At 57.1% G+C, this 21,062-nt stretch overlaps 8 protein-coding genes across 8 annotated transcripts; 4 read left to right on the top strand and 4 right to left on the bottom strand.

Annotated features, from left to right (window-relative positions):
• Positions 1 to 1,853: 1,853 nt before the first annotated feature.
• UTP18 (U3 snoRNP protein) lies at positions 1,854 to 3,722 on the top strand (the record flags this gene model as incomplete). The annotated part of the gene is made up of 6 exons (XM_069354929.1): positions 1,854 to 2,060; positions 2,099 to 2,346; positions 2,385 to 2,691; positions 2,742 to 3,265; positions 3,319 to 3,505; positions 3,555 to 3,722. The coding sequence occupies 6 exons, from the start codon at positions 1,854 to 1,856 to the stop codon at positions 3,720 to 3,722; spliced, it is 1,641 nt and encodes a 546-aa protein (XP_069207000.1).
• Positions 3,723 to 3,965: 243 nt separating this feature from the next.
• On the bottom strand, positions 3,966 to 5,999 carry Q8F55_006468 (uncharacterized protein; the record flags this gene model as incomplete). The annotated part of the gene is made up of 16 exons (XM_069354928.1): positions 3,966 to 4,033; positions 4,079 to 4,101; positions 4,158 to 4,209; positions 4,251 to 4,322; positions 4,368 to 4,497; positions 4,537 to 4,643; positions 4,679 to 4,771; positions 4,826 to 4,937; positions 5,003 to 5,030; positions 5,132 to 5,223; positions 5,276 to 5,382; positions 5,425 to 5,515; positions 5,562 to 5,630; positions 5,690 to 5,754; positions 5,823 to 5,864; positions 5,909 to 5,999. 16 exons carry the CDS (start codon positions 5,997 to 5,999, stop codon positions 3,966 to 3,968), a joined length of 1,242 nt encoding a protein of 413 aa, XP_069206999.1.
• Positions 6,000 to 6,602: 603 nt separating this feature from the next.
• On the top strand, positions 6,603 to 10,689 carry POL3 (DNA-directed DNA polymerase delta; the record flags this gene model as incomplete). Its single annotated transcript, XM_069354927.1, has 22 exons — positions 6,603 to 6,720; positions 6,776 to 6,847; positions 6,894 to 7,081; positions 7,126 to 7,312; positions 7,366 to 7,424; positions 7,465 to 7,562; positions 7,612 to 7,772; positions 7,813 to 8,055; positions 8,098 to 8,363; positions 8,403 to 8,796; positions 8,834 to 8,985; positions 9,026 to 9,266; positions 9,311 to 9,474; positions 9,513 to 9,607; positions 9,647 to 9,732; positions 9,784 to 9,843; positions 9,890 to 9,946; positions 9,995 to 10,144; positions 10,182 to 10,304; positions 10,343 to 10,398; positions 10,445 to 10,525; positions 10,573 to 10,689. The coding sequence occupies 22 exons, from the start codon at positions 6,603 to 6,605 to the stop codon at positions 10,687 to 10,689; spliced, it is 3,168 nt and encodes a 1,055-aa protein (XP_069206998.1).
• A 129-nt stretch (positions 10,690 to 10,818) lies between these two features.
• On the bottom strand, positions 10,819 to 12,641 carry SEN54 (tRNA-splicing endonuclease subunit sen54; the record flags this gene model as incomplete). Its single annotated transcript, XM_069354926.1, has 6 exons — positions 10,819 to 11,152; positions 11,201 to 11,432; positions 11,470 to 11,758; positions 11,808 to 12,165; positions 12,217 to 12,405; positions 12,454 to 12,641. 6 exons carry the CDS (start codon positions 12,639 to 12,641, stop codon positions 10,819 to 10,821), a joined length of 1,590 nt encoding a protein of 529 aa, XP_069206997.1.
• Positions 12,642 to 12,911: 270 nt separating this feature from the next.
• Positions 12,912 to 15,104, bottom strand: Q8F55_006465 (uncharacterized protein; the record flags this gene model as incomplete). The annotated part of the gene is made up of 6 exons (XM_069354925.1): positions 12,912 to 12,975; positions 13,031 to 13,269; positions 13,315 to 13,386; positions 13,440 to 13,731; positions 13,780 to 14,335; positions 14,393 to 15,104. 6 exons carry the CDS (start codon positions 15,102 to 15,104, stop codon positions 12,912 to 12,914), a joined length of 1,935 nt encoding a protein of 644 aa, XP_069206996.1.
• A 595-nt stretch (positions 15,105 to 15,699) lies between these two features.
• On the top strand, positions 15,700 to 17,927 carry LYS4 (mitochondrial Homoaconitase; the record flags this gene model as incomplete). The annotated part of the gene is made up of 3 exons (XM_069354924.1): positions 15,700 to 15,878; positions 15,935 to 16,264; positions 16,307 to 17,927. The coding sequence occupies 3 exons, from the start codon at positions 15,700 to 15,702 to the stop codon at positions 17,925 to 17,927; spliced, it is 2,130 nt and encodes a 709-aa protein (XP_069206995.1).
• Positions 17,928 to 18,146: 219 nt separating this feature from the next.
• Q8F55_006463 (uncharacterized protein) lies at positions 18,147 to 19,197 on the top strand (the record flags this gene model as incomplete). Its single annotated transcript, XM_069354923.1, has 4 exons — positions 18,147 to 18,401; positions 18,447 to 18,762; positions 18,799 to 18,897; positions 18,959 to 19,197. 4 exons carry the CDS (start codon positions 18,147 to 18,149, stop codon positions 19,195 to 19,197), a joined length of 909 nt encoding a protein of 302 aa, XP_069206994.1.
• A 61-nt stretch (positions 19,198 to 19,258) lies between these two features.
• On the bottom strand, positions 19,259 to 21,048 carry ALG7 (tunicamycin resistance protein; the record flags this gene model as incomplete). Its single annotated transcript, XM_069354922.1, has 6 exons — positions 19,259 to 19,643; positions 19,682 to 19,870; positions 19,918 to 20,227; positions 20,266 to 20,509; positions 20,551 to 20,686; positions 20,723 to 21,048. 6 exons carry the CDS (start codon positions 21,046 to 21,048, stop codon positions 19,259 to 19,261), a joined length of 1,590 nt encoding a protein of 529 aa, XP_069206993.1.
• Positions 21,049 to 21,062: the final 14 nt, after the last annotated feature.

The raw sequence follows: 21,062 nt of genomic DNA, 5'->3' as shown, positions 1-21,062 counted from the left end.
GAAGAAGGGCGTTGACTACGATGCAAGGGCGATGACTATGTACAATGCCCCCCCCGAAAAGCCCCTGCCTCACTGAACGATGGCTTCGTCACGCGACATGAACAGGGCTGGCCTCCTGACTACGTGGGGGTACAACATCAAGAATGATGTGAATACATAACATGAAGTGCCTCAAATGTGTCCCAGCTCTTCACCCCAACCCCCGCGGCCGATCTATGTACGGTGTCCCAAGGGGAGCCGGAGAGGAGGCACGCCGGCGGCAGCACCTTACGAGGGAAACGCGTCCGGGTGTGGGAGTGCGTTGGTGTCACCAGCCTTCAGCAATCAATCACCGGCCCTCTCTGGAAGCATACGCGAAATAGGTGAGGGGCCTCAAGCCCGTGAAAGAATGGATCAACAACGGGACAACGAGTCCTGGCGTTGCAACCAGCATCGGTGATGAGGGGGGCGCGGAGGAGGATCGCGTGAGATCGCGTGGCGTTCGATCGGGATTACAAAGATCTGGGTGTGCGGGGAACAAAGAGGACAGGAGTGGTGCGCACTGGGACTGTGGCCGAGTGTAGACTCTGCACGTTACTACAATGCTACATACTGCTACTCCAAGATCGGGAGTCATAATGTGTCTATGTGGCACAACCTCCGTGTGTACGGGAGGCTGAAACCCCATCTTTTCCAATAATAAGACACCCTGATCAAGGCCGCCTTGTAGCGGCGCGCTGATGTGGAAGAACAAGGGTTGAGGGAGGCGCAATAGCTGCCGATGTCTCTGGGGCAGAAGGGGAGTTACAAGTGCACGAAAAAGCAAGTATGAAAAGGGGAGGTTGCGTCGGTGTTCACTTCCATTGAATGGGAACTGATCTGTGTCGTCGTCAGAGTAACAATAAGTGGAAGCGCAGCACCTAGCGACTGTCCGTTTTTGCCCAAGAAGACGCTGAGTCTGTCCTCGTGCGACCACCGAGTATCCGCGACTCCGTTGGACTAAGCGGGTTGGCTGGGATCGAAAGGGAGCCCTTCACAAAGCTTGCAGCCCTCTATGAGGCCCCCCGCTCCTCTGGACGGAAGTCGTCATGAGCATTCCATGTGAGAATGAGTAGGAAGTCGAATGCCTGAACCTCGATTTACCTTGGAAACTCGCTCTCTAGTCTTGCAAGAAGCTAAGAGCTCATGCCAGCCGGAAGCTGATCGTCTGTCAGTGTTCAGCTCCTGTAGAGAAATCACGAGTACCATTCGAACGAATTGCAGTGTTTGGGGCTGCTCGAGGTTCACTGGATGCTGGTTCTTCATCCCGACCTCAACGCCGGCCTTGCCCGGCCTTTCGTGGATGACCTGACCTGGTTGATCGTTCCAGCCACGGCGACGGGTGCTCCTCGACCTCCAACTCGAGGTTCTGGGAAGTCAAACGAGTACATATAGCTACTTGCCCAGGCAGTGATACGATACGCGTACGACTGGGTAGCCTCCCTTCAACCCACCATTCACATTCTTTCGTGCACATGGCGTGCCTCACCTTTGCCGAGCGCCTGGCCGTGCTCAGGGATCCGATCCGTCGCCTCCATCGTCAGCGTGCTTGGCGTTCCAGATGCAAGTGGCGCCTCTGAATACCTAGTACAGTTCGCTATCTATGCACACCGCACAGCGCTGTGCGATGTGCAAAGCCTCGGATCCATGCAAGGACGTCTTGCAGATAGCTTCCCGGGTGCCACAAGAGGTTTCAGGCACGGGGGCCCCACTGACAAAGTCACGTGAGAGTTGTAATTTCACCACAACTTGTTGAGTTTTGACTGTGCGGTGTATCACTTGCATCTTGTTCTTCTACTCCGCCCTCAACAACCTTCCACACTTCAAGCGAAGCGATGTCGTCAACCTTGGGACCACGACGAAGGAAGCGCGCTTCTGACGCTGCGCCTTCAAAGCATCGGAAGCGCAACGAGGAAGACGAGGAGCGGGACCTGGAATCTCGGCTCTTCGGCTCCCGTAAACCTCAACGCGAAGCCTTGCTGGACGACGCGCTGTCCTCTGACGACGAAGAGACCGGGTTGGGATGGATGCAAGACAATGAGGTGAGCCATTGTATCTATGACTGCGCTGACGAGGCCAGCTGTTCACTGTCGACATTCCCGGTGATGTGTCCGAGGACGATCTCGAACCACCTACGATGGAGTTCCCAGAAGAGGACGAAGTCCCCTCTGTCGCGAAGAAGGCAGGAAGCGTGTGGAGCGATCCTGCGGATGATGCGGTGGTTGTATCCCTTCAGGAGAACAAGCGGCTTCGCAAACTGAAGAAGAAGGCATCGAACACGAGTGAGACGGCGGATGGCAAGGAGCTGCAGGCGAAGCTGCGAGCTCAGTAGGTTCGAACACCCGGGCCCACCTCTGACATCTCAGGTTTGAGCAACTGCACCCCAAGCCGGAGTGGGCCTCGCGGCGTCTGGAGGGAGCTGTCCCTTCCATCCACCGGCTCCTCAACTCTACCACCTCCTTGATCGCGAAGCCTGAGGCGAAGCGGTCACCACTTGAGCCAGGCTTCCTGGACATTCAGAGGCTTCGCAATGCGAACGAGCAGAACCCAACCACAGGCAAGAAGCAGGCATCCAACGCTGGCTTCGGGGTTGTGGATCTGGCATGGCATCCATCACCACGAGTCCCAGTCCTGGCAGTCGCAGGTGGAGACAGGCGCGTGCGATTCTTCAACGTGAGCTTGTTGTTCCGACGAACATGGAGTGTGATGCTGATGAGTTCCAGATTGATGGTCACACAAACGCGCCCCTTTTGACACTCAACATCCCCTCGCTCCCGCTGAAGAGGGCTACGTTCCATCCGTCTGGCTCTTCAGTCCTGCTCACAGGTTCAAGGCCATTCTACTACACGTACGATTTGGCGGCGCAGACCTGTATCCGTTCGCCGCGCAACCTTTTCGGCTCTTCGCCCACGCCCTCGAGTCCTCAGTCCCTGGACCGACATGCCTTCTCGCCAGACGGAAGCCTGCTTGCCGTTGCGGGCAGGCGTGGGTGTGTTAGTGTGGTGGAGTGGAGGAGCGGCGGTAGCAACGGTGTTGTCGTTGGCGAATTACGCAGTGGCCGTGGAGGGACTGTCGCCGATTTGACGTGGAGCGACGATGGCTCGCAACTCAACGTCTTGGGAGGCGCCAATGGTGACGAGGTCGAGGTGTGGGACATTGCTGAGCGCAATGTTGTCCGGCAATGGAAGGATGACCGGGCCTTCGGGGGTCTGGTCATGCGTAACAGCAGCGAGTACACGGCGATCGGGTGGGTTGTGGTTCGCAGGTCCGATACAGACCACCTCGCTGATGTAACCCCAGCTCCACCACTGGCATCGTGAACCTCTACCGGAACGCATCCCTGGCCGGTCGCAAACAGCAGGGCAATGCTGTCGAGTCCTTCAAGTCACTTGAGCACTTGACGACCCCTATCAGCTCGATTGCTTTCCACCCCTCCCAGGAGATTATCGCCTCGGCCAGTGGGGCAAAGACTGACCTGCTGAAGCTTGTAAGTGGCGTGCTGGGAAAGGCAAGCATTCAATACTGACACAGCGCAGTATCACCTCCCCTCCGGTACTGCCTTCTCCAACTGGCCCACCTCCTCGACGCCCCTGGGACGTGTCAACTCTGTTAAATTCTCGCCTGGCGGAGAGTACTTGACGACAGGCAACACCAAGGGTGCTGTGCTGCTGTGGAGCCTGAGGCATTTCGCGGTAGATGAGTGATAGGTCAGATGTCACTTGATATGGCCCGAGTGACAAAAGGATGCAGACATCTGTCGAGGACATTGCTGCGCGCAAGCTCCAACCGGGTTGCAACCCTCGTCTTTCACTGCAGTTGATTTGAGCAAGGGATGCCACCGAGAGACCAGTTCTGCGATTCGCCTTTGTACCCATCGTCCATTCATCATTTGGCTACACATAATGTCTGCCGCGCCCTCTACACCGCAGTCCTCTTCCGCTTCCCTTCTAAGCAGGGTAGATGGTGGGGAGGGTACGAGAGATGATAAGGCGCTGAATCTGCGAAGTTCCCTCGTCTGCCGGCGTCAGCATTCATCCAGCAACGGATAAATCAAACTCACAGAGCTCAAAGATCTTGGCGTCGCTGCAAGAAGATAGTGTATCAGCGACCGTCGTGTACGCTGTTCAGTAATGTCTTACCGGTAAAGCTTCTCCAATGGCATCTCCGTGTTGAAGCCAATGCCACCGAGCACTGAACTGTTAGCTTATGCAGGTATGCAAAGTGGGACATACCCTGGACACCCAGGTTGGCGTTCTCAACGGCAGCGCGGCTGGCAAAGGTCTTGGCAATCGACGCGTGGAAAGCTGGAGATCGAAGTCAGCTGAAGACGTCGGCCTAGTGACACGAACTGTTGCGCTCTCCAGCGTCCTTGGCCCAGGCAGAGCGCCAGACAAGGTTGCGAGCAGCCTCAGCGTTGATCGCCATGTCGGCGAGCATGAAGCCAACACCCTGGTGGTTGATGATGGGCTGGCCCATGGTCTAATGTTGTTAGGGCTCGGCAACACCATTACACCTTACCTTGCGCTCCTGGGCGTACTTGGTGGCCTCCTCCAGAGCCCTCTGAGCCACACCAACAGCACCGGCGGCGACAAGGGGGCGGGTAATGTCGAAGGCCTTCATGGCAACTGCCGGTCAGTTTACGGCCAGATGTCTGACCCACTCTTGAAGCCCTCTCCGCGCTTGCCAACAATGTTCTCCTCTGAGACGGCAACATCGTTGAAGGTCACCATTCGGGTGTCGGAGCATCGCTGGCCTTTTGGAGGTCAGCAGCAGGATCTCCAACAGCTCCAATGGACAGCAGACGTACCCATGTTGATCTCCTTCTTGCCGCGCACAATGCCCTCGGTGTCACCCTCAACGACGAAGCCAGTCATGCTCTTCGAAGGGTGGGCGTCGGGGTCCGTGACAGCAAGAACAAACTGGAAGTATTAGAGACACGATCACGGACAAACAGCATGGCTTGGAGTTGCTACTCGATACTCACGAACCAGTTGGCATGGCCGGAGTTGGTGCTGAGATTGGGTTAGAGGTTGCCGCCCACTTTGACCAGCGGTACTCACATCCTGGGCAGTCAGCGTCAAGGCTCCTTCAAACGAGCGCATTATGTACTCACCACATCTTCGTGCCGTTGATAACCCACTTGTCCCCAACCTTAGTGGCCTTGGTCTTGATGCCGGCAACATCGGAACCCGCTCCGGGCTCCGTCTGCGTTCACTCTTAGCAGGCTACACACAAGGACTGCGGCATTGGCACTTACGACGGCATACGAGGCAACGAGAGGCTCCTCAGTCATACGACCAAGGAACTTGTTCTTGATCTCATGGGAAGCGGCGACGATGAGAGGGGCCTCGGCAAGACCGTTGGCTGAAACTGTCAGCTGGCGCTCTCAAACATGTGGCCACTTACCCTCCATGGCAGTGCCGATGCCAGAGCAGCCGAACGCAACCGACTCGGAGATAATGGAGCACTCCAGGAGGCCGAGCTCCGGGCCACCGTACTGGTGTCGTTTAGTAATTGGACTATTGCGAGACCCCTCCACCCACCTTCTCGGGCACGTGGGTGTTAAGGAGGCCGAGCGAGTGAGCCTCCTTGATAAGGGGCCACGGGTATTCCTTCGCATGTCAGTCATGCCGTGCTGAAATCGTCGCTATGGGTGGTGCAAGGAACTCACCATGGTGCGGTCATACTCGGCAGCAACAGGGACGACCTTCTCGCGGCTGAAGGTTTGAGCGAGCTCTGTGCCGGTCAGCGATGGCGCCCATCTGTGTAGGATCGCAGCGATGATCTGTTGACAATGGACTCACCTTGAATAGCCCTCTGCTCATCACTGAGGGCGAAGCTCACAGCTGTGATGTTGTTAGCTCTGAACAAGATAAGGGTGCCGACTTACCGCCCGGGGCAGAGGGCGTGGCATAGAACCTCTGGGAGGCCCTGGCAAGAGGGCGAAGAGCGACGCGCTGCAGTCCAGACTTGACCAACATGTTGAGATTAGATAGCAGAGGCGGAGGTGCTTGTTATGAACTTGATTCGAGTGTTGAGGAGACGTTGGAACACCAAGACCGGGAAGGGCTGCTTTGAAAAGTGTGGTGCCAACGCGATCCTGCTTGCCTCGTCGTTGTTCGGGTATACTGTGTGTGAATTCTAGCCGGCCAGGTGCATCCAAAGACTAGTGACGTATCAACAACAAGCATTTCAACGAGCTCCCACTTTGTTTCCCTTTGCACTCTTCGGTTATTCGCGCCAGTCGACACCGAGCTCGCCACACACGCTCGGTCGGCCGGTCGCCGTCGCCGCCGTCGCCGCCGCCCCTCGCCCCGCCCCGCCACAGCGCCGACCCTTTTGGCCGCCGGTGTAAGGTGATCGATGTCATCCAAGCGGGGCCCGGTAGTGACCAAGGGACCAAGGACGGATTCAGGAATCAGCACGTGGTTTAGATTCCGTGATCTCATTCGCGAAGGTGGAGGTTGCGAATCAAGTGCGACGCGTTCGTGACTGGACTCGCCGCCGCCGCCGCTGATTTCTTGATTGAATCATCATCGGCACTTGACAGCGGTATCTTGCTTTCTCACCCATCTCATTCAAGCATGGTTCAACCAATTCCAAAGAAGAGAAGGCTCGACAATGCCGGCCAGTCTCTGGGACCGCAACCAAGCTTTACAGACGTTCTGGAGCAGCTGGAAGCAGAGGAAGATGCAAGTGGAGGTGAGTAGTCAACACTCGTCTTACCGTCTCTCCAGCTCACGCTGACCTTCTCTAGAGTCAATGGAGGCTTCGAATGCTTGGCCACGTCCTCCTATGAAGCCAGTTGACCCTCGAAAAGACACTCTCGGTATGTCCCCTGCCTTCCAGGTGAACGCGGCGCTCACAAGGTCCAGTCTTCCAGCAAATCGAGGTCACAGAATCAACGCACCACAAGTACGGCACGACTTTGAGGTTGTTCGGTGTGACACGCAATGGCAACTCTGTCTTGGCCCATGTATACGGATTCAAGCCCTACTTTTACGTGGCCGCCCCCAGCGGCTTCCTCAGCCAAGACCTCGGTGCTCTCAAAGACACGCTTAATGTGAGTCGAGACTCAGTGTCGCCTCAGACTGACAATCGTGATAGGCGTCTGCAGCCACGATGACCCCAGTAGTTTCCAACTGCGTCATTGTCAACCGCAAATCGCTGTGGGGTTACAAGGGAGATGAGTCGGTCCCATTCGTCAAGATTGTGTGTACAGAGCCAAAGGCCATCCCAAAGGTCAAAGATGAGTTTTGTTCTTCGGCCGTGTTGAGCCTCGGGCTGACAGTTCGTTACGTCTATTTGAGCGTGGACAGCTTGATTTCAATGGACTGTTCCCTCAAGAAATCATGACCTACGAGAGCAACATTGCCTACACATTGCGCTTCATGATCGACACCAAGGTGGGTCATGGCCCAAACACCACATGCTGACTTGCCTCAGTTGGTTGGTATGAACTGGGTAGAGTGTCCTGCGGGCAAGTACGAGGTTGTTCATGGCTCCGACAAGCGCTCCCATTGTCAACTGGAGGTCATTCTCAAGTTGGTTTCTCCATGCCCCTGCTGAAACTTGCCGCTAACTGCTTCCCAGCTACCAGGACCTTGTGTCACACGCACCAGATGGAGAATGGTTGGAGATCGCTCCTCTTCGAGTACTGAGCTTTGATATCGAGTGTGCGGGTCGCAAAGGTATCTTTCCCGAGGCGCAGATCGACCCCGTCATCCAGATCGCATCAATGGTTACAAGACATGGTACGTGCCGCCGCTCCAAGCAGTTGAGCCTGACAGCCAGGTGAGAGCAAGCCTTTCATCCGCAACGTCTTCACTCTCAATACCTGCGCCCATATTGTCGGCTCGCAGGTTCTTGAGTTCAAGGACGAGCGCGACCTCCTCTTGGAATGGCAGCGGTTTGTCGAGCAAGTCGACCCAGACCTCATCATTGGTTACAACATTTCCAACTTCGACTTGCCATACCTTCTGGACCGTGCCAAAGCCTTGAAAGTTCCAAACTTTGCTTACCTTGGCCGACTCCTCGGTGAGTTCACAGACAGAAACGCCCTTGCTAACGAGAACACAGGAGTGAAGTCAGAGGTCCGCGACACCCACTTCTCTTCGAAGGCGTTTGGCCAACGAGACTCGAAGGCAGTTAACATCGATGGCCGCTTGCAGATGGACATCCTGCAAGTTATCCAGCGTGACCACAAGCTCCGCAGTTATACACTCAACGCTGTCTGCGCTCAGTTCCTTCAAGAGCAGAAGGAGGATGTTCACCATTCCATCATCACTGAGCTGCAAAACGGTACTGCAGACTCACGACGCCGTCTGGCTGTGTATTGTTTGAAGGTGAGGGCCTTAAACCACGTGAAGCTGACCATGTAACAGGATGCCTACCTTCCGCAACGCCTGCTCGACAAACTCATGTTCCTAGTCAACTACACCGAGTTGGCACGAGTGACGGGTATCCCGTTCAATGATGTCCTCACGCGTGGTCAACAAATCCGTGTCATCTCACAGCTCTATCGCAATGCGGGCGATACAGGTTACCTCATTCCGGCCATGCGCAGCGAAGGCACAGACGAGCAGTACGAGGGCGCTACTGTCATTGAACCCAACAAGGGGTTCTACGACACCCCTATCGCGACGCTCGATTTCGCCTCGCTTTACCCATCCATCATGATGGCCCACAATCTCTGCTACACTTCGCTGTTGGACAAGGCGACGATTGAGCGTCTGAAGCTCGTCGAAGGCGAAGACTACGTGCAGACACCAAACAACGGTAGGTGGACTTGTGGTGTGGTTGCTAACTGTACCAGACTTCTTTGTCACTTCGACGAAGCGAAAGGGTCTCCTGCCTATCATTCTCGAGAATCTGTTGTCCGCTCGTAAGCGTGCGAAGGCAGACCTCAAGGTCGAGAAGGATCCGTTCAAGAAGGCCGTGCTGGATGGACGACAGCTGGCGTTGAAGGTAAGTCTGTCCCATCGCGCCCAGAGTTAACGTTGTTTAGATCAGTGCCAACTCAGTGTACGGCTTCACGGGTGCCACCGTCGGAAAGCTGCCCTGTCTGGCCATCTCGACTTCAGTTACTGCCTATGGCCGACAAATGATCGACCTCACAAAACAAGAAGTCGAAAAGGAGTACGCCATCAAGAATGGCTATGATCACGACGCCAAAGTCATCTACGGAGACACTGATTCGGTCATGGTCAAGTTTGGCTGCCCAGACCTCCCCACGGCCATGCGCCTCGGTATGTGGCAGTTAAAGCAAACATGAAAGTCTGACACCTCACAGGGGCCGAGGCAGCAGAGCTGGTGTCGGCGAAGTTCAAGAAGCCTATCAAGCTGGAATTCGAGAAGGTCTACTTCCCATATCTTCTCATCAGCAAAAAGCGTTATGCTGGTCTCTACTGGACTCGTCCGGAGAAGTTTGACAAGATGGATACCAAGGGCATTGAAGTGAGTGAAGCGAGGTTGAGCACGAGCTGACCTCACAGACTGTCCGACGTGACAATTGCCGCCTCGTGTCAACCATGATCGGTACCTGCCTGGATAAGATGCTTATCGAGCGGGACGTCAAGGGCGCAGAAGAGTAAGCTAAAGTGGTGACCTACTTTGCTAAGCAGCGCAGCTATGTCAAGCAAACGATCGCAGACCTCCTGCAGAACAAGATCGACATGTCTCAGCTCGTTATCACCAAGGCCTTGGCCAAGACGGGTACGTTTGTGACCGCCAAACTGCGCTGCGAGCTAACCATTCAACCACCAGACTATGCGGGCAAGCAAGCGCATGTTGAGTTGGCAGAGAGGATGAAGAAGCGAGATGCCGGTGAGTCCAGAGTCCAGTGCTTGCAAACTGGAGACTGACCTCCTAGGATCTGCTCCTTCTCTAGGTGACCGTGTGGCATATGTCATCATCAAAGGAATCAAGGGTAAGTCATCATGAAGCGATATGGAGAAGGTGTGGCCTAATGTTCCAGGCGCTGCTGCGTATGAGAAATCTGAAGACCCACTGTATGTGCTCGAGCACAATGTCCCCATCGACACGAGGTACTACTTGGAGAATCAGCTGGCGAAGCCTCTGATGCGTATTTTCGAACCAATCTTGGGCGAGAAAGCGAATAGCCTTCGTAAGTTGCTGGGACTGAGCCTGCTGACCTCTTTCAGTCGCTGGAGACCACACGCGCAGCATCCAGATCGCGACACCCACCGTTGGTGGTTTGATGAAGTTTGCAGTCAAGACTGTGACTTGCATTGGGTGCCGTACTCCTCTGAAGAGGGCGAACAAAGGTGGGGTCAATCTGTAGGCGCCATGCTGACCGTGTTAGAAATAGCCGTTTGCGTCAACTGCCGTCCACAGCTCGCCGAGTTGTATCAGAAGCAGGTTCGTCGAACCGATTGGTATGCCTGGCAAGTAGCTGACGGTTTAGGTGTCGACTACGTCAGCCCTTCAGGTCGATTTCGCGCGCCTGTGGACTCAGTGCCAGAGGTGCCAAGGGTCATTGCATCAAGTGAGTGTCACTTGTTCGCATTCGGGATCGTCTAACTCCCGTCCCAGGATGTTATTTGCACGTCGGCCGACTGCCCCATCTACTACCGACGAACTGCCAGGCAGAAGGAGGTCACCGCGGCTGTGGCGCAACTCGATCGCTTCGATGACGAGCTGTTCTGGTAAAGGGCTGCTGCACCACGGGCCGAGACCCGCAGCACCATCTCAGCTCAATAGAATGGAGAACTGAGAGTCTGTTCATGTACATAAGAGAGCGCATGCATGTGTCACATATGTTGATTGAGAGGGCTGGGCTTACACCATGGGGTAGTTCTCGAAGCCGGTGCGACCAAAACGAACCCATCCAGTGTTCCCCGAGTCATTGACGGCGACGATCAGGCCTCGGTCGCCGTTACGCATCGCGTGCATGGCGTTGCCTTGTGGGCCCGAAGGTGGCGTCTGCCACCAGCACAACCAGCCAAGCCACTTCTGGAGTCGTGAATCCGCGGCAGGGGGCGGAGCAGCGCGAGGGGCAGGGCGGTTTGCGTACTGGGGTCCAACCCGCTTGGGCTGCGTTGTCGGCTCATCGGGCAGCAGATCAAAGACTTCGCTTAGCTGGCTCAGCGTCGGTAGTGGGGTGTCTCGTGACCTGCAGGGGTTAGCATCCAGGCGTCATTGTGTTGCGATTCCAACTCACTCGACGACTGCCAGGATGTAGTCTGGCTTCTGCTTCCCCAAACCCTCGGTGCTGCCGCGATCCCACTTGGCCTTGCTCCATGCCGTGACCGGCTTCCAGACGTGGAAGAAGGGCAGGTATGGGTTGCGCTCCAGAGCATCGTAGATCGAGGTGACAGGAGCTGAAGAACCCTGCTGAGGTGTGGGTTGGCTGTGGCCGCTCGGGATGAATCGTAGCTCAGAGTACATTGATCCTGCGGGGTCAGCGAGCTGCCGAGCGACATCACTCACCGTACGAGTCCCCTGACCACGAGGCTAGAGCCGTTCCCCTTAGTGGGTTGCTCCAGAGGGAGGTGATCCCGAGGCCGACAGTCGAGAGACGTCGGAGCGATATCTTCAGCGTGCTGAACAGGCGACAAGCGAGTGCTCTCAGGCGTCGAGGTACCGACCGCAGCAGCCCCAAGATGGAGCCAACAAACGATGTCCTAGGTGGTTCGGGCTGCTGCGACAGGAAGTGCTCGGGGATGAATGCCCGGGTTCGCTGAACCGTGTACCCGAGGCGCTTGAGCACGGTGTACGCCTGTTCACTCGACGTCAGCCTTCCGCACCACTCTCAGATGAGAACTTGCCTGGTATCGCTGCCATGTGAGGGCCTCCTTGCCCATGAACGCCCCAAACACCTCCATGACGCTCATCTCCACAGCACCTCGCACTCCAAACTCCTCGTCGCACCATTCTCCGACGCCTCGTTGGCGGTCTTCCTCCGTCTCGGGGTCACGGCCGTTCCAGATCTGAAGCGTGCCTCGCTCGGCCATGTACATCGCCTCCTCCGGTAGCAGTTCAACTCGGGATGTCGTCTTGGTCTGATCACCTTCGGTGATGGAGCGCCGAACAGTGATGCCCACAGAATCCAAGACGTGTCCTCGGGACACAATGAGCTGAGGGAAGGGGGACGACGGCGTGACCACGGCATGCGAAAGCGATTTGCTGTGACCTCGTCAGTTCACGAAAGACTGCCGATGCAGGGTCTCCCCTTACCTTGCTGCTCCACGAACACCTTGAAGCGCGTCGAAGAGAGCTTGCCGGCTGTTCTGAAGCATCATCTCTTGCAAGTTGACTGTCTCTTCGAGTGGCTCAAAGTCCTTCTCTCCACGCTTCGGGATCGTGATCTTGGATCTCGAAGTTTCGAACCCGTCCAGCAGCTCAGACGGAAGTCTTTGGATTTTACTTGGAGAAGAGTCAGAATTACACCCTCGATACACTGCAGGCACTCACTCCGAGAAGCTTTGGATGAATGCTACGTCCATACGCTGGTCATCGTCCTCTTCCTCGCCTTCCTGAGGCTGCGTTGGGGTCGGAGCTGCGTGTTTCGAGCCCTGGGCGACCGACGGCTTGGTGCTAGGCCGACTACCCTCGCCCTTGGGCAGATCAGATGATCTGACTGGAGCGGGAACTCGAGACATTGTGGTCGGACGCTGAGTGATGTGGGATGAGAGGAACGTCTGGTTGGCCACCGAGATGATGACTTCAACTTTTGAGTTGCACGTCTCGAAAATGGTAGGCGGGGCTCCACATCGCAGTGTCAACAACCCATCCGGCCATCTATCAGGCCATGCGGCCAACAACGCTGCTGTTTGCACACACATGCTCAAGCATGGGCAGGGTTACATCGATCATGTTGGTTGGGTTGATCAGGTCTATGAACTATCGTATCTACTCCTCCTCGCCTCACCCTACGCTCCATAGCTCATCGCATCGCGGTCGTCCGCATTAAGACGTGCCCACTCGATGCAAAGCCTGAGGGTGGAGTGGTTAGGTCAACTCAGCCAAACGAGATCCAAGGGAAGCTCACCTGAAGACGTAGATCTCCATATCAATCTTGCGGCCGACGGAGAACATCCAGTCACGGCCAGCCTTGGCAATCTTCTGTAATTCGGCGTCACCGTCGAGCTTGCGAGTGCTAAGGCCCGCGGACTGGAATTGGTCGCGCGTAGAGTTGGCGGCTGACAGCATTGAGGGCGAGGGGCCTGAGAAGTAGGCGTGGATGTTGTAAATCTCGTTGTACAGCTGCGACACAGGAATGTAGTGAAGCTAGCCGGTGTCAGTATCCGCCTTGGCCTGTCATGAGGCACTCACCCAGGGCTGGAGCCAGTCCGACATGAACTCTGTGTAAACCGTAGACTTCAAGACAGCACTCTCCGACTTCAACTGGGGTTTGTGTAAGTACGCGTACGCGTACGCGTGAAGACCGTTTAACTTACGAGAGCAAAGAGACGGGCAGAGTAGCCCATTCCGTCAAGATCAATCAAGTACTTGTGACGCCAGTTCTCTCCGAGGGGCACAGCGTCTGCGAAGCGGTGGTCCTTGCGCATACCGTCACAGCCTCCGGGGTACTGAGTACAGCCGACCGCCTTGGTGAAAGCGACGTCCATCATCTCGTCGTTGAGCTCGCCGATGGCCACTGCGGCAGAGATGAAGTTGTTGGTTCCAGGAGGGTACGAGAACACAACAGTCTTGTTCACCGTGGACTGGTCCGAGGTCATCTTGATAAACCTGGCGTTGTTAGGAGACTACAATGGCAATACAGCGAAAAGGACTCACCTGTGGCGCTGGTACTGAGCGAGGTAGCCAGGCGGAGTGGAACCTCCACCAGTGGTCGCACCGCGCCAGAAGATGTCATCGGACTTCTCGTCCCACGGCGTCTCCATGTCATCGACATCCTTGATCTCCATGTTGACAGGGTCCCAGCCATACGTGTATCGCTTGGTGGAAGAGAAGTAGTAGTGACTTGGGATCATAATGTCCGAGTATCCCGCACCCTTGGCCGGCGAGAACATCGGGTACAGCGCATGAATGGTACGCCAGTCGGAGAAGAAGTGGCCCTGGTTGTAGTGGGCCCACGGGTGGGCACAGAAGTCAAACTTATCGTCCACAGTCTCGGAGAATGAGAAATCCTCGTCGACAATCTCAGAGGAAATGCCGGCGTTGGCGAGACGGGAGATAGGCACCTGGCCGTCCTTGAGCTGGGCGCGAAGAGAGCCGAACAGCCGGCGGGCTTGCGAGGAAGGGTCGCATGTTCGGCGGTATGACTCCCACACATTGCCGTCACCGCGCCAGTCGGGAATGAACTTGCCACCCAAGACGTGCTCGATGCCCTCTACAAGGGAAGTCATTGTCAGCAAACGGGTGGTCTCGGAGGAGATAAGATACGCACTTGATGAGTCCGCGGTGAGGTTCGAGTACAGCCTCTCCTCCCAAGGAACAAGGATACGTCCCTCTGCCTTCTCGTTGATGGGGAAGTCCATGTCAGGGAGGTGCTTCTGGAACTTCTCCAGCATGACACGGAAGCCCTTGGCACGAGCGCCAACCTCCGAGTCTTCGAATCCCTTGCTGACGTCGATGGTACGGGTGGTGCCGTTGGTGATACGAACGAGATCGACTGAAGGGAGGTATCCGACGTCGATGCAACGCTGCCTGATCTCCTTGCCGCTGAACTGCCAGAAAGGCTCAAGGTCTTTGACCAAGTTGTCGTACTCGTCGATCATGACGGCGTCGTGGTCGACGGCAAACTTGTACCAGATGTCGAAGCCCTTAGGAGGTGCGCGATTGTAGCGGCGCTTGTACTCCTTGACCGCCTCTTCCAAGGTCTTGGACTGGCGAGCGACCTTGGTGTCGTAGGACTGGCGAGCATCGGCCATGAGCTTTGGGATAGGGTGGTGAATGGGTGGTCGTGGTGCCTTGGCCTTTGCGCGCAGGAACTTTGAACGCAGTACCGACGACGAAGCTGTAGTCCATCGCTGCGTGCTTGAGAGAATCGAGTCGGACCCGGGGAAGATGATGTGAAGAAGGAAGACGAGCGTGATGAACGCGGCTGCAATGGCAGCAACGCGGCCGCGAGGCGACAAGTTTGTGGGTTGACGCGCCATGGTGGGCATCAAGGCCTTGTGAACAGTCGTCGCCAGCAATAGGGACGTTTAAAAGTTGCGTTGAGGTGGTCACCGAAGGCAGTCCAAGGTCAACCTGACCTGCAGACTGTGGTTGAAGGACGTGTGTGCTGGCTGGCTGGTAAAAGACGAGGTGACGAGCCACCAAAGAAATGAACGACGAGATGGACGGTGCGTGCACGTCGCACGTCCAAATGGTCAGGGCGGCAGTGACCTGCAGGCAGGCAGGCAGGCAGGCAGGCAGAGATGCTCGAGCCAGGCGCCAGCCAAGCCAGCCAGGGTGGGCGGGCACGGGTCGAACAATGAGCAACGAGATGTTGTACGTAAGCATTTCATTTAGGTACGCAAAGAATTAGGCGTGAATAGAAAATTAGGCGTGAAAACATCATTAGCGACTGTAGCGACCACCCCGCGATAAGTCGAGTCGTTCTTTGTTTTCCGGCCTTGGCCTTGGGGGGACGCGACGCGACTTACGCGACGACGCAATCATCATCGAGGCCGGGCCAACCAGTGTAGTGCAATTACGGGCATACTCGTCCGACCTTGCGATTCTTTCTCACTCCTTCTCATCTCAAAAATGGCCATTCTTAGGTTGATCGGCAGGCCAAGGCTGTCGCTGTTCAGCAGCAGAACATACGCCACAATCTCAAACCCCCAGACTTTGGTCGAAAAGATTGTCCAAAAGTATGCCGTCGACCTGCCTCAAGGGTCTAAGGTTCACTCGGGCGACTATGTCATGATTCGCCCAGAACATGTGTACGTCGGGACTCGTTCAAGTCCGAGGGTGAGCTGCTAACCGTTGGCGCATACAGCATGACCCATGACAACACTGGGCCTGTCATCTCAAAGTTCAAGTCGCTCGAGTGCTCCAAGCTCGACAACCCTCGCCAGCCCATCTTCACTCTCGACCACGATGTCCAGAACAAGTCGGAGACCAATGTCAAGAAGTACCAGCGTATCGAGGCCTTTGCCAAGGAGCACGCTGTCGACTTTTACCCCGCCGGACGTGGTATCGGACACCAGATCGTCGTCGAGGAGGGCTACGCATTCCCTGGCAAGATGGTCGTCGCCAGTGACAGCCACAGCAACCACTATGGAGGTGTTGGCTGTCTCGGTACTGCCATTGTCCGCACGGATGCAGCGTAAGTAGAGCTTGCGCTTTTGGCTGGGCTGACCATACTCAGTGGCATCTGGGCGACGGGCAAGTTCTGGTGGCAGATTCCCCGCGTTGTCTCCGTGTCCCTTGACGGCAAGCTTCCTTCCGGTGTGACTGGCAAGGATGTGATTGTGGCTCTTGCTGGACTGTTCAACCAGGATCAGGTTCTCAACGCGGCTATCGAGTTCACTGGCTCCGGTGTCGAGCACCTGTCCATCGACGAGCGCCTCACGATTGCCAACATGACCACCGAGTGGGGTGCGGTTGCAGGCGTTTTCCCTGTCGACGGCAAGCTCATTGACTGGTACCGTGGCCTTATCCGCAAGGCCGAGCTGCGTGGCTTTACGGCCCCCTCGTCGTCGCCCGCCAACGGCGTCGGCCACCCTCGTTTGAACGATGATCGATTGAGCGCAAGCCTCCAGGAGCAGCTGGCCGCCGACCCTGGAGCCCACTACGCGGCAAGGCTCTCGCTCGATCTGTCAACCTTGGTGCCCCACGTCTCTGGCCCCAACTCGGTCAAGATTGCCACTGCTCTCCCGAAGTTGATGGACCCACCAATCAAGATCAACAAGGCATACCTTGTCTCTTGCACCAATTCTCGTGCTTCGGACATCGCATCTGCGGCCGCTGTTCTCCGCGGCAAGAAGGTTGCGCCCGGTGTCGAGTTCTACATCGCTGCGGCTTCCAGCCGTGTCCAGGAGGATGCCGAGGCTGCCGGTGACTGGCAGGCGTTGGTTGAGGCCGGAGCCAAGACCCTGCCTGCTGGCTGTGGCCCCTGCATCGGTCTCGGTGTTGGCCTTTTGGAGAAGGGCGAAGTCGGAATCAGTGCGACGAACCGCAACTACAAGGGCCGTATGGGTAGCCCTGAGGCTGTGGCATACCTCGCATCTCCCGCCGTCGTCGCTGCTTCAGCCGTCAACGGTTACATTTCGGGACCCGACTCTCTCGACCTTGCGGCTCTTCCTCAGTACGAGACTCCCAAGTTCTCGATTGTCGAGTCTCCTCCTCAGGAGGTTGTTTCTACGTCGGACCCCGAGCCTTTGCTGGACGGTTTCCCCGAGTACTTTGAGGGACCTCTCGTGTTCGCACCCCAGGACAACCTCACCACGGACGGCATGTACCCCGGCAAGTACACATACCAGGATGACATCACTCCCGAGCGTCAGGCCGAGGTCGTTATGGAGAACTATGACCCGTCCTTCGCCTCGACTGTTCGCTCGCTTCGTGGCTCTTCGCCTACCCCCATTCTCCTTTCGGGCTACAACTTCGGAACAGGCTCTTCCCGTGAGCAGGCGGCGACGGCCATTAAGCACGCGGGTATTCCTCTCGTTATCTGCGGATCCTTCGGCGACATCTTCAAGCGCAACAGCATTAACAACGGTCTCATCTGTATCGAGGCACCCTCCCTGGTCGAGGACCTGACGGCTCGGTTTGCTCTTGACGGACAGCGTGGCAAGGGTGGCCTTGACGGGGAGCTTACCGTCATCCCTGCCGACTGGCGAATCCGTGTGGACACTCGCCGTGGTGGTGTGACTGTCACCATGGGCAAGGAGGGCGAGAAGTTCTACCCCTCTGGCCGTGTGGGTCGCAGTGTTCAGGAGCTGTGGGTCAACGGAGGCCTGGAGGGCTTCATCAAGGCCTCGCTCTGAGTAAAAAGTGCTGGGCGTGCAGGTAGTAGCTGCAGCGTCCTTGAAGGCACATTATTGTAGATACATCGGTGTAGAATGCATTGCGGTTGGCATTGATCTGAAGAACGAAACGACGAACGGCAGCAAATCAACCCGCCTCCAACGTCATCGTCGGCTCGATTGTTGTGAACACGTCCAACATTTCGCAACTGCCTCGTCGCAGCGCTCACTCCTCGTACCATGGCCGACCTGAGCAAAGCAGAACAGGACACGTTATCGTTCGACCCCAAGGCCTTCGACCCGCCAAAATGGGCAACAACCGGCTTTCACCGGTACCAAGGCAGCGCCAAAAGCCCGGTCGACACGGCTCCCGCCGCCGGCGACGATGACCACGACGACGCCGACGACGCCGAAGGCGATGCCGAGGGGCTCCCAGACCTGGGGATAGAGACGACCGCGACCGGAGTAGTCAAGTTCACGACCGCCGAGCTGGAGGTAGGTCGCCCGCTCGCCGCCTTTTGCCCCGCTGACGACGTGCAGAAGCTGCTCTCGACCGCAACGGGGCTCAAGGAGAGCGGCAACAAGCACTTCACGGCCAAGCCGCAGCGGCTCGAGGCCGCGCGCGGGGCCTACCTCTCGGCGCTGGACAGCCTGTCCGACTGCCAGCGCGCCGAGGAGCCTGCCGCGCGCTTCGAGGAGCTCGACGACGCCGCGGCCGCGGCGCTGCAGGCCGACGAGGAGCGCAGGGCCGTCGAGCAGCGCGTCCGCGACTGCACAAAGGCAGTTTGGGGTAACCTCGGCGCCGTGTACCTCGCCCTCGAGCAGTACAAGGAGTCGGCGGACGCGTGTACCAAGGGTAGGTGTGGGCCGCGGCGCGTGCGCTGACACGCAGCGCTCCAGTTTGACGCACACTACGTCAAGGTGCTGCAGCGGAGGGCGACGGCGAACGAGAAGCTCGGCTCGTGGTCGTCGCTCACGACGGCCCAGGACGGTGAGGCGGCGCTGGTGACGCGACACCCGGCTGACATTGCGACACGCCGCTGACATTGCAGACTACACGCTCCTGTTGACGCTCCTCCCCAAGTCGTCGGCGCAGCGCCCCGCGATCCAGCGCACGCTCGCGTCCCTCCCCGCACGCATCACCACACAGCAGGAGAAGGAGAAGGACGAGATGCTCGGCAAGCTCAAGGAGCTGGGCAACGGCATCCTCGGCCGCTTTGGCCTCAGCACCGACATGTTCAACATGGAGCAGCAGTCTGGCGGAGGCTTTAGCCTCAACTTCCGCAACTGAGACATAGAGAGTATCGTCCGATGGCCTTTTGCATGGCTCTACTGTATGCAATGTACCATATCTATCGCCGGTCGCCGCCGTATACGAGCGACCCCACGCCGTACCGAATCCCAAAGGCGAGCGCACTGGACGCTACCTGAACGGCGCCGAGCGCCAGGCAGAGTGTCTGCTCGTGCATGGGCCCAAAGACCACGAGCAGGTAGTTGAGAATGGTCAGGTTGCTTGCGGCCATGATCCTCGTTGGCTTCTTGGATCCCGTCGGGTGAGCTTTGGCATCCCCATTCTTGGACGTCTTGGTCGAACCACTCTCTTCGTGCACTGGAACCCGCTCGATCTCCGTGAGTCCGAAAAACTCGAGAATCTCAAGGGTGATCTTGGTTTTGAACGGTGGTGGCTTGTCAAACACGACTCGAGACGGGGTGAGGAGGCCAGTTGACGCATTGAAGCTGCTATGTTAGGACTCGGCCAGAGCGACGCGACTCACTGTGGCAGCCTGTGACGGGGACATTCCACGAGTCCGAACAGCTGCGGGCATGACAGGATGAAGTTGAATATCTGGGGCAAGAAGAACAAGATCATCGTCTTGGAAAAGTGGCCCTGGATGGCGACAGCTGCGAATGCCATGCCGGTGAAGTAGCAGAACGTGTCTCCGGGGAACGCAGAGGCGGGGTACCTGTCTCTGTCAGCTTCACAAGCCCTCCAACCTGCACGCCCACTCACCAGTTGTGCCAGAGGAACCCAGCGGTGACGCCGATCAGTGGCACCATGAAGTACAGGCTCATGAGGTGGCGCTTTACCACCTCACCTGCGGCCCATGACAGGACACGGCCCTCATCGGGGTTTCCAATGTTACCCAAGAGCACAAGCAGCCAGCGGGGCCACACAGGGAGGAAGAGAAGGTCGTTGAAGGCGACCGAGAGGGCGATGATGAAGGCCTGTGTTACCTCGACTCCGTTGACTCCCGCGACAATGTTGATCGAGTTGGTCGTGAAGGTTGGGAGCAGAGCCAAGTAAACATAGTAAAGGAATCCTGGAGAGCATCAGCCAACTGTATCCCCAGCTACTCACCCAGATCAATAGACTTGGTTCCCTCCCATCCACCGAAGCCCAGGTAGCTAAGAAGCTTGCCAAGGCTGGCTGGCAGAACAACCCATGTCCAGCCTCCTTCAGCGTAGTAGACTACCAGAGTAGGCACAGCTGCGATGAGGGGAATAGGGAGTTTGTGTCGCCAACGAATGTCGAACATGTCGTCGATGAACCCGAGCATGGTCGCCGTCATGAGCGAGAGGAGCGATGTCAAGTAGAGCGTGAGCTAGAATGGCGTCAGCAACACAGTCGCCTCCCGACACCAACCTCTCCCTTCGGGAATGCTTCACGTCCGGGGCCATGTTGCGTCGTTCCCTGGAAGATGTGCGAGAAGGGGAACGGGATAAAGAGCATCATCAGGAGCAAGTAGAGGGATGCGCATGGCAGGCCGAGGCACTCTGGGCTATTGGTAAGCGCGGAGCTCACAGTTGTCACTTACATCCAAGGCCCCGTGTTCCGGTTACTGCCCTTCTTGAGCTGGTCCCAGCCCTTGAGGCCCTTGGCGATGAAGGCCTCCCCGACCTTGGGAACAGACAAGACGGCGCCGATGAAGGCGAGCAGCGCGAAGCCGACATTGGCTTGGAGCGCGGGGTAGGTTGGTTGCGGAGGTAGCGGAAACTTGTCCAAGATGTCCTGTGGAACAAAGAGGGGAAGGAGCGGGTGCGCTATCAGCGTCAAGGCGATCGGGATCGAGGTGTAGATGAACAATGTCGGCAGCGGCCGACCAAGCTGTGTGTGCTGTGTGTGTCCTCTTGAAGGTGACATGACGGGCTTTGTTG

Source organism: Vanrija albida (genome assembly GCF_041260175.1).
Source record: "Vanrija albida strain AlHP1 chromosome Unknown contig_5, whole genome shotgun sequence".
Lineage (NCBI taxonomy): Eukaryota > Fungi > Basidiomycota > Tremellomycetes > Trichosporonales > Trichosporonaceae > Vanrija > Vanrija albida.
Note: the sequence above shows the minus strand (reverse complement) of the source record. Positions and strands in the feature narration are given on the sequence as shown.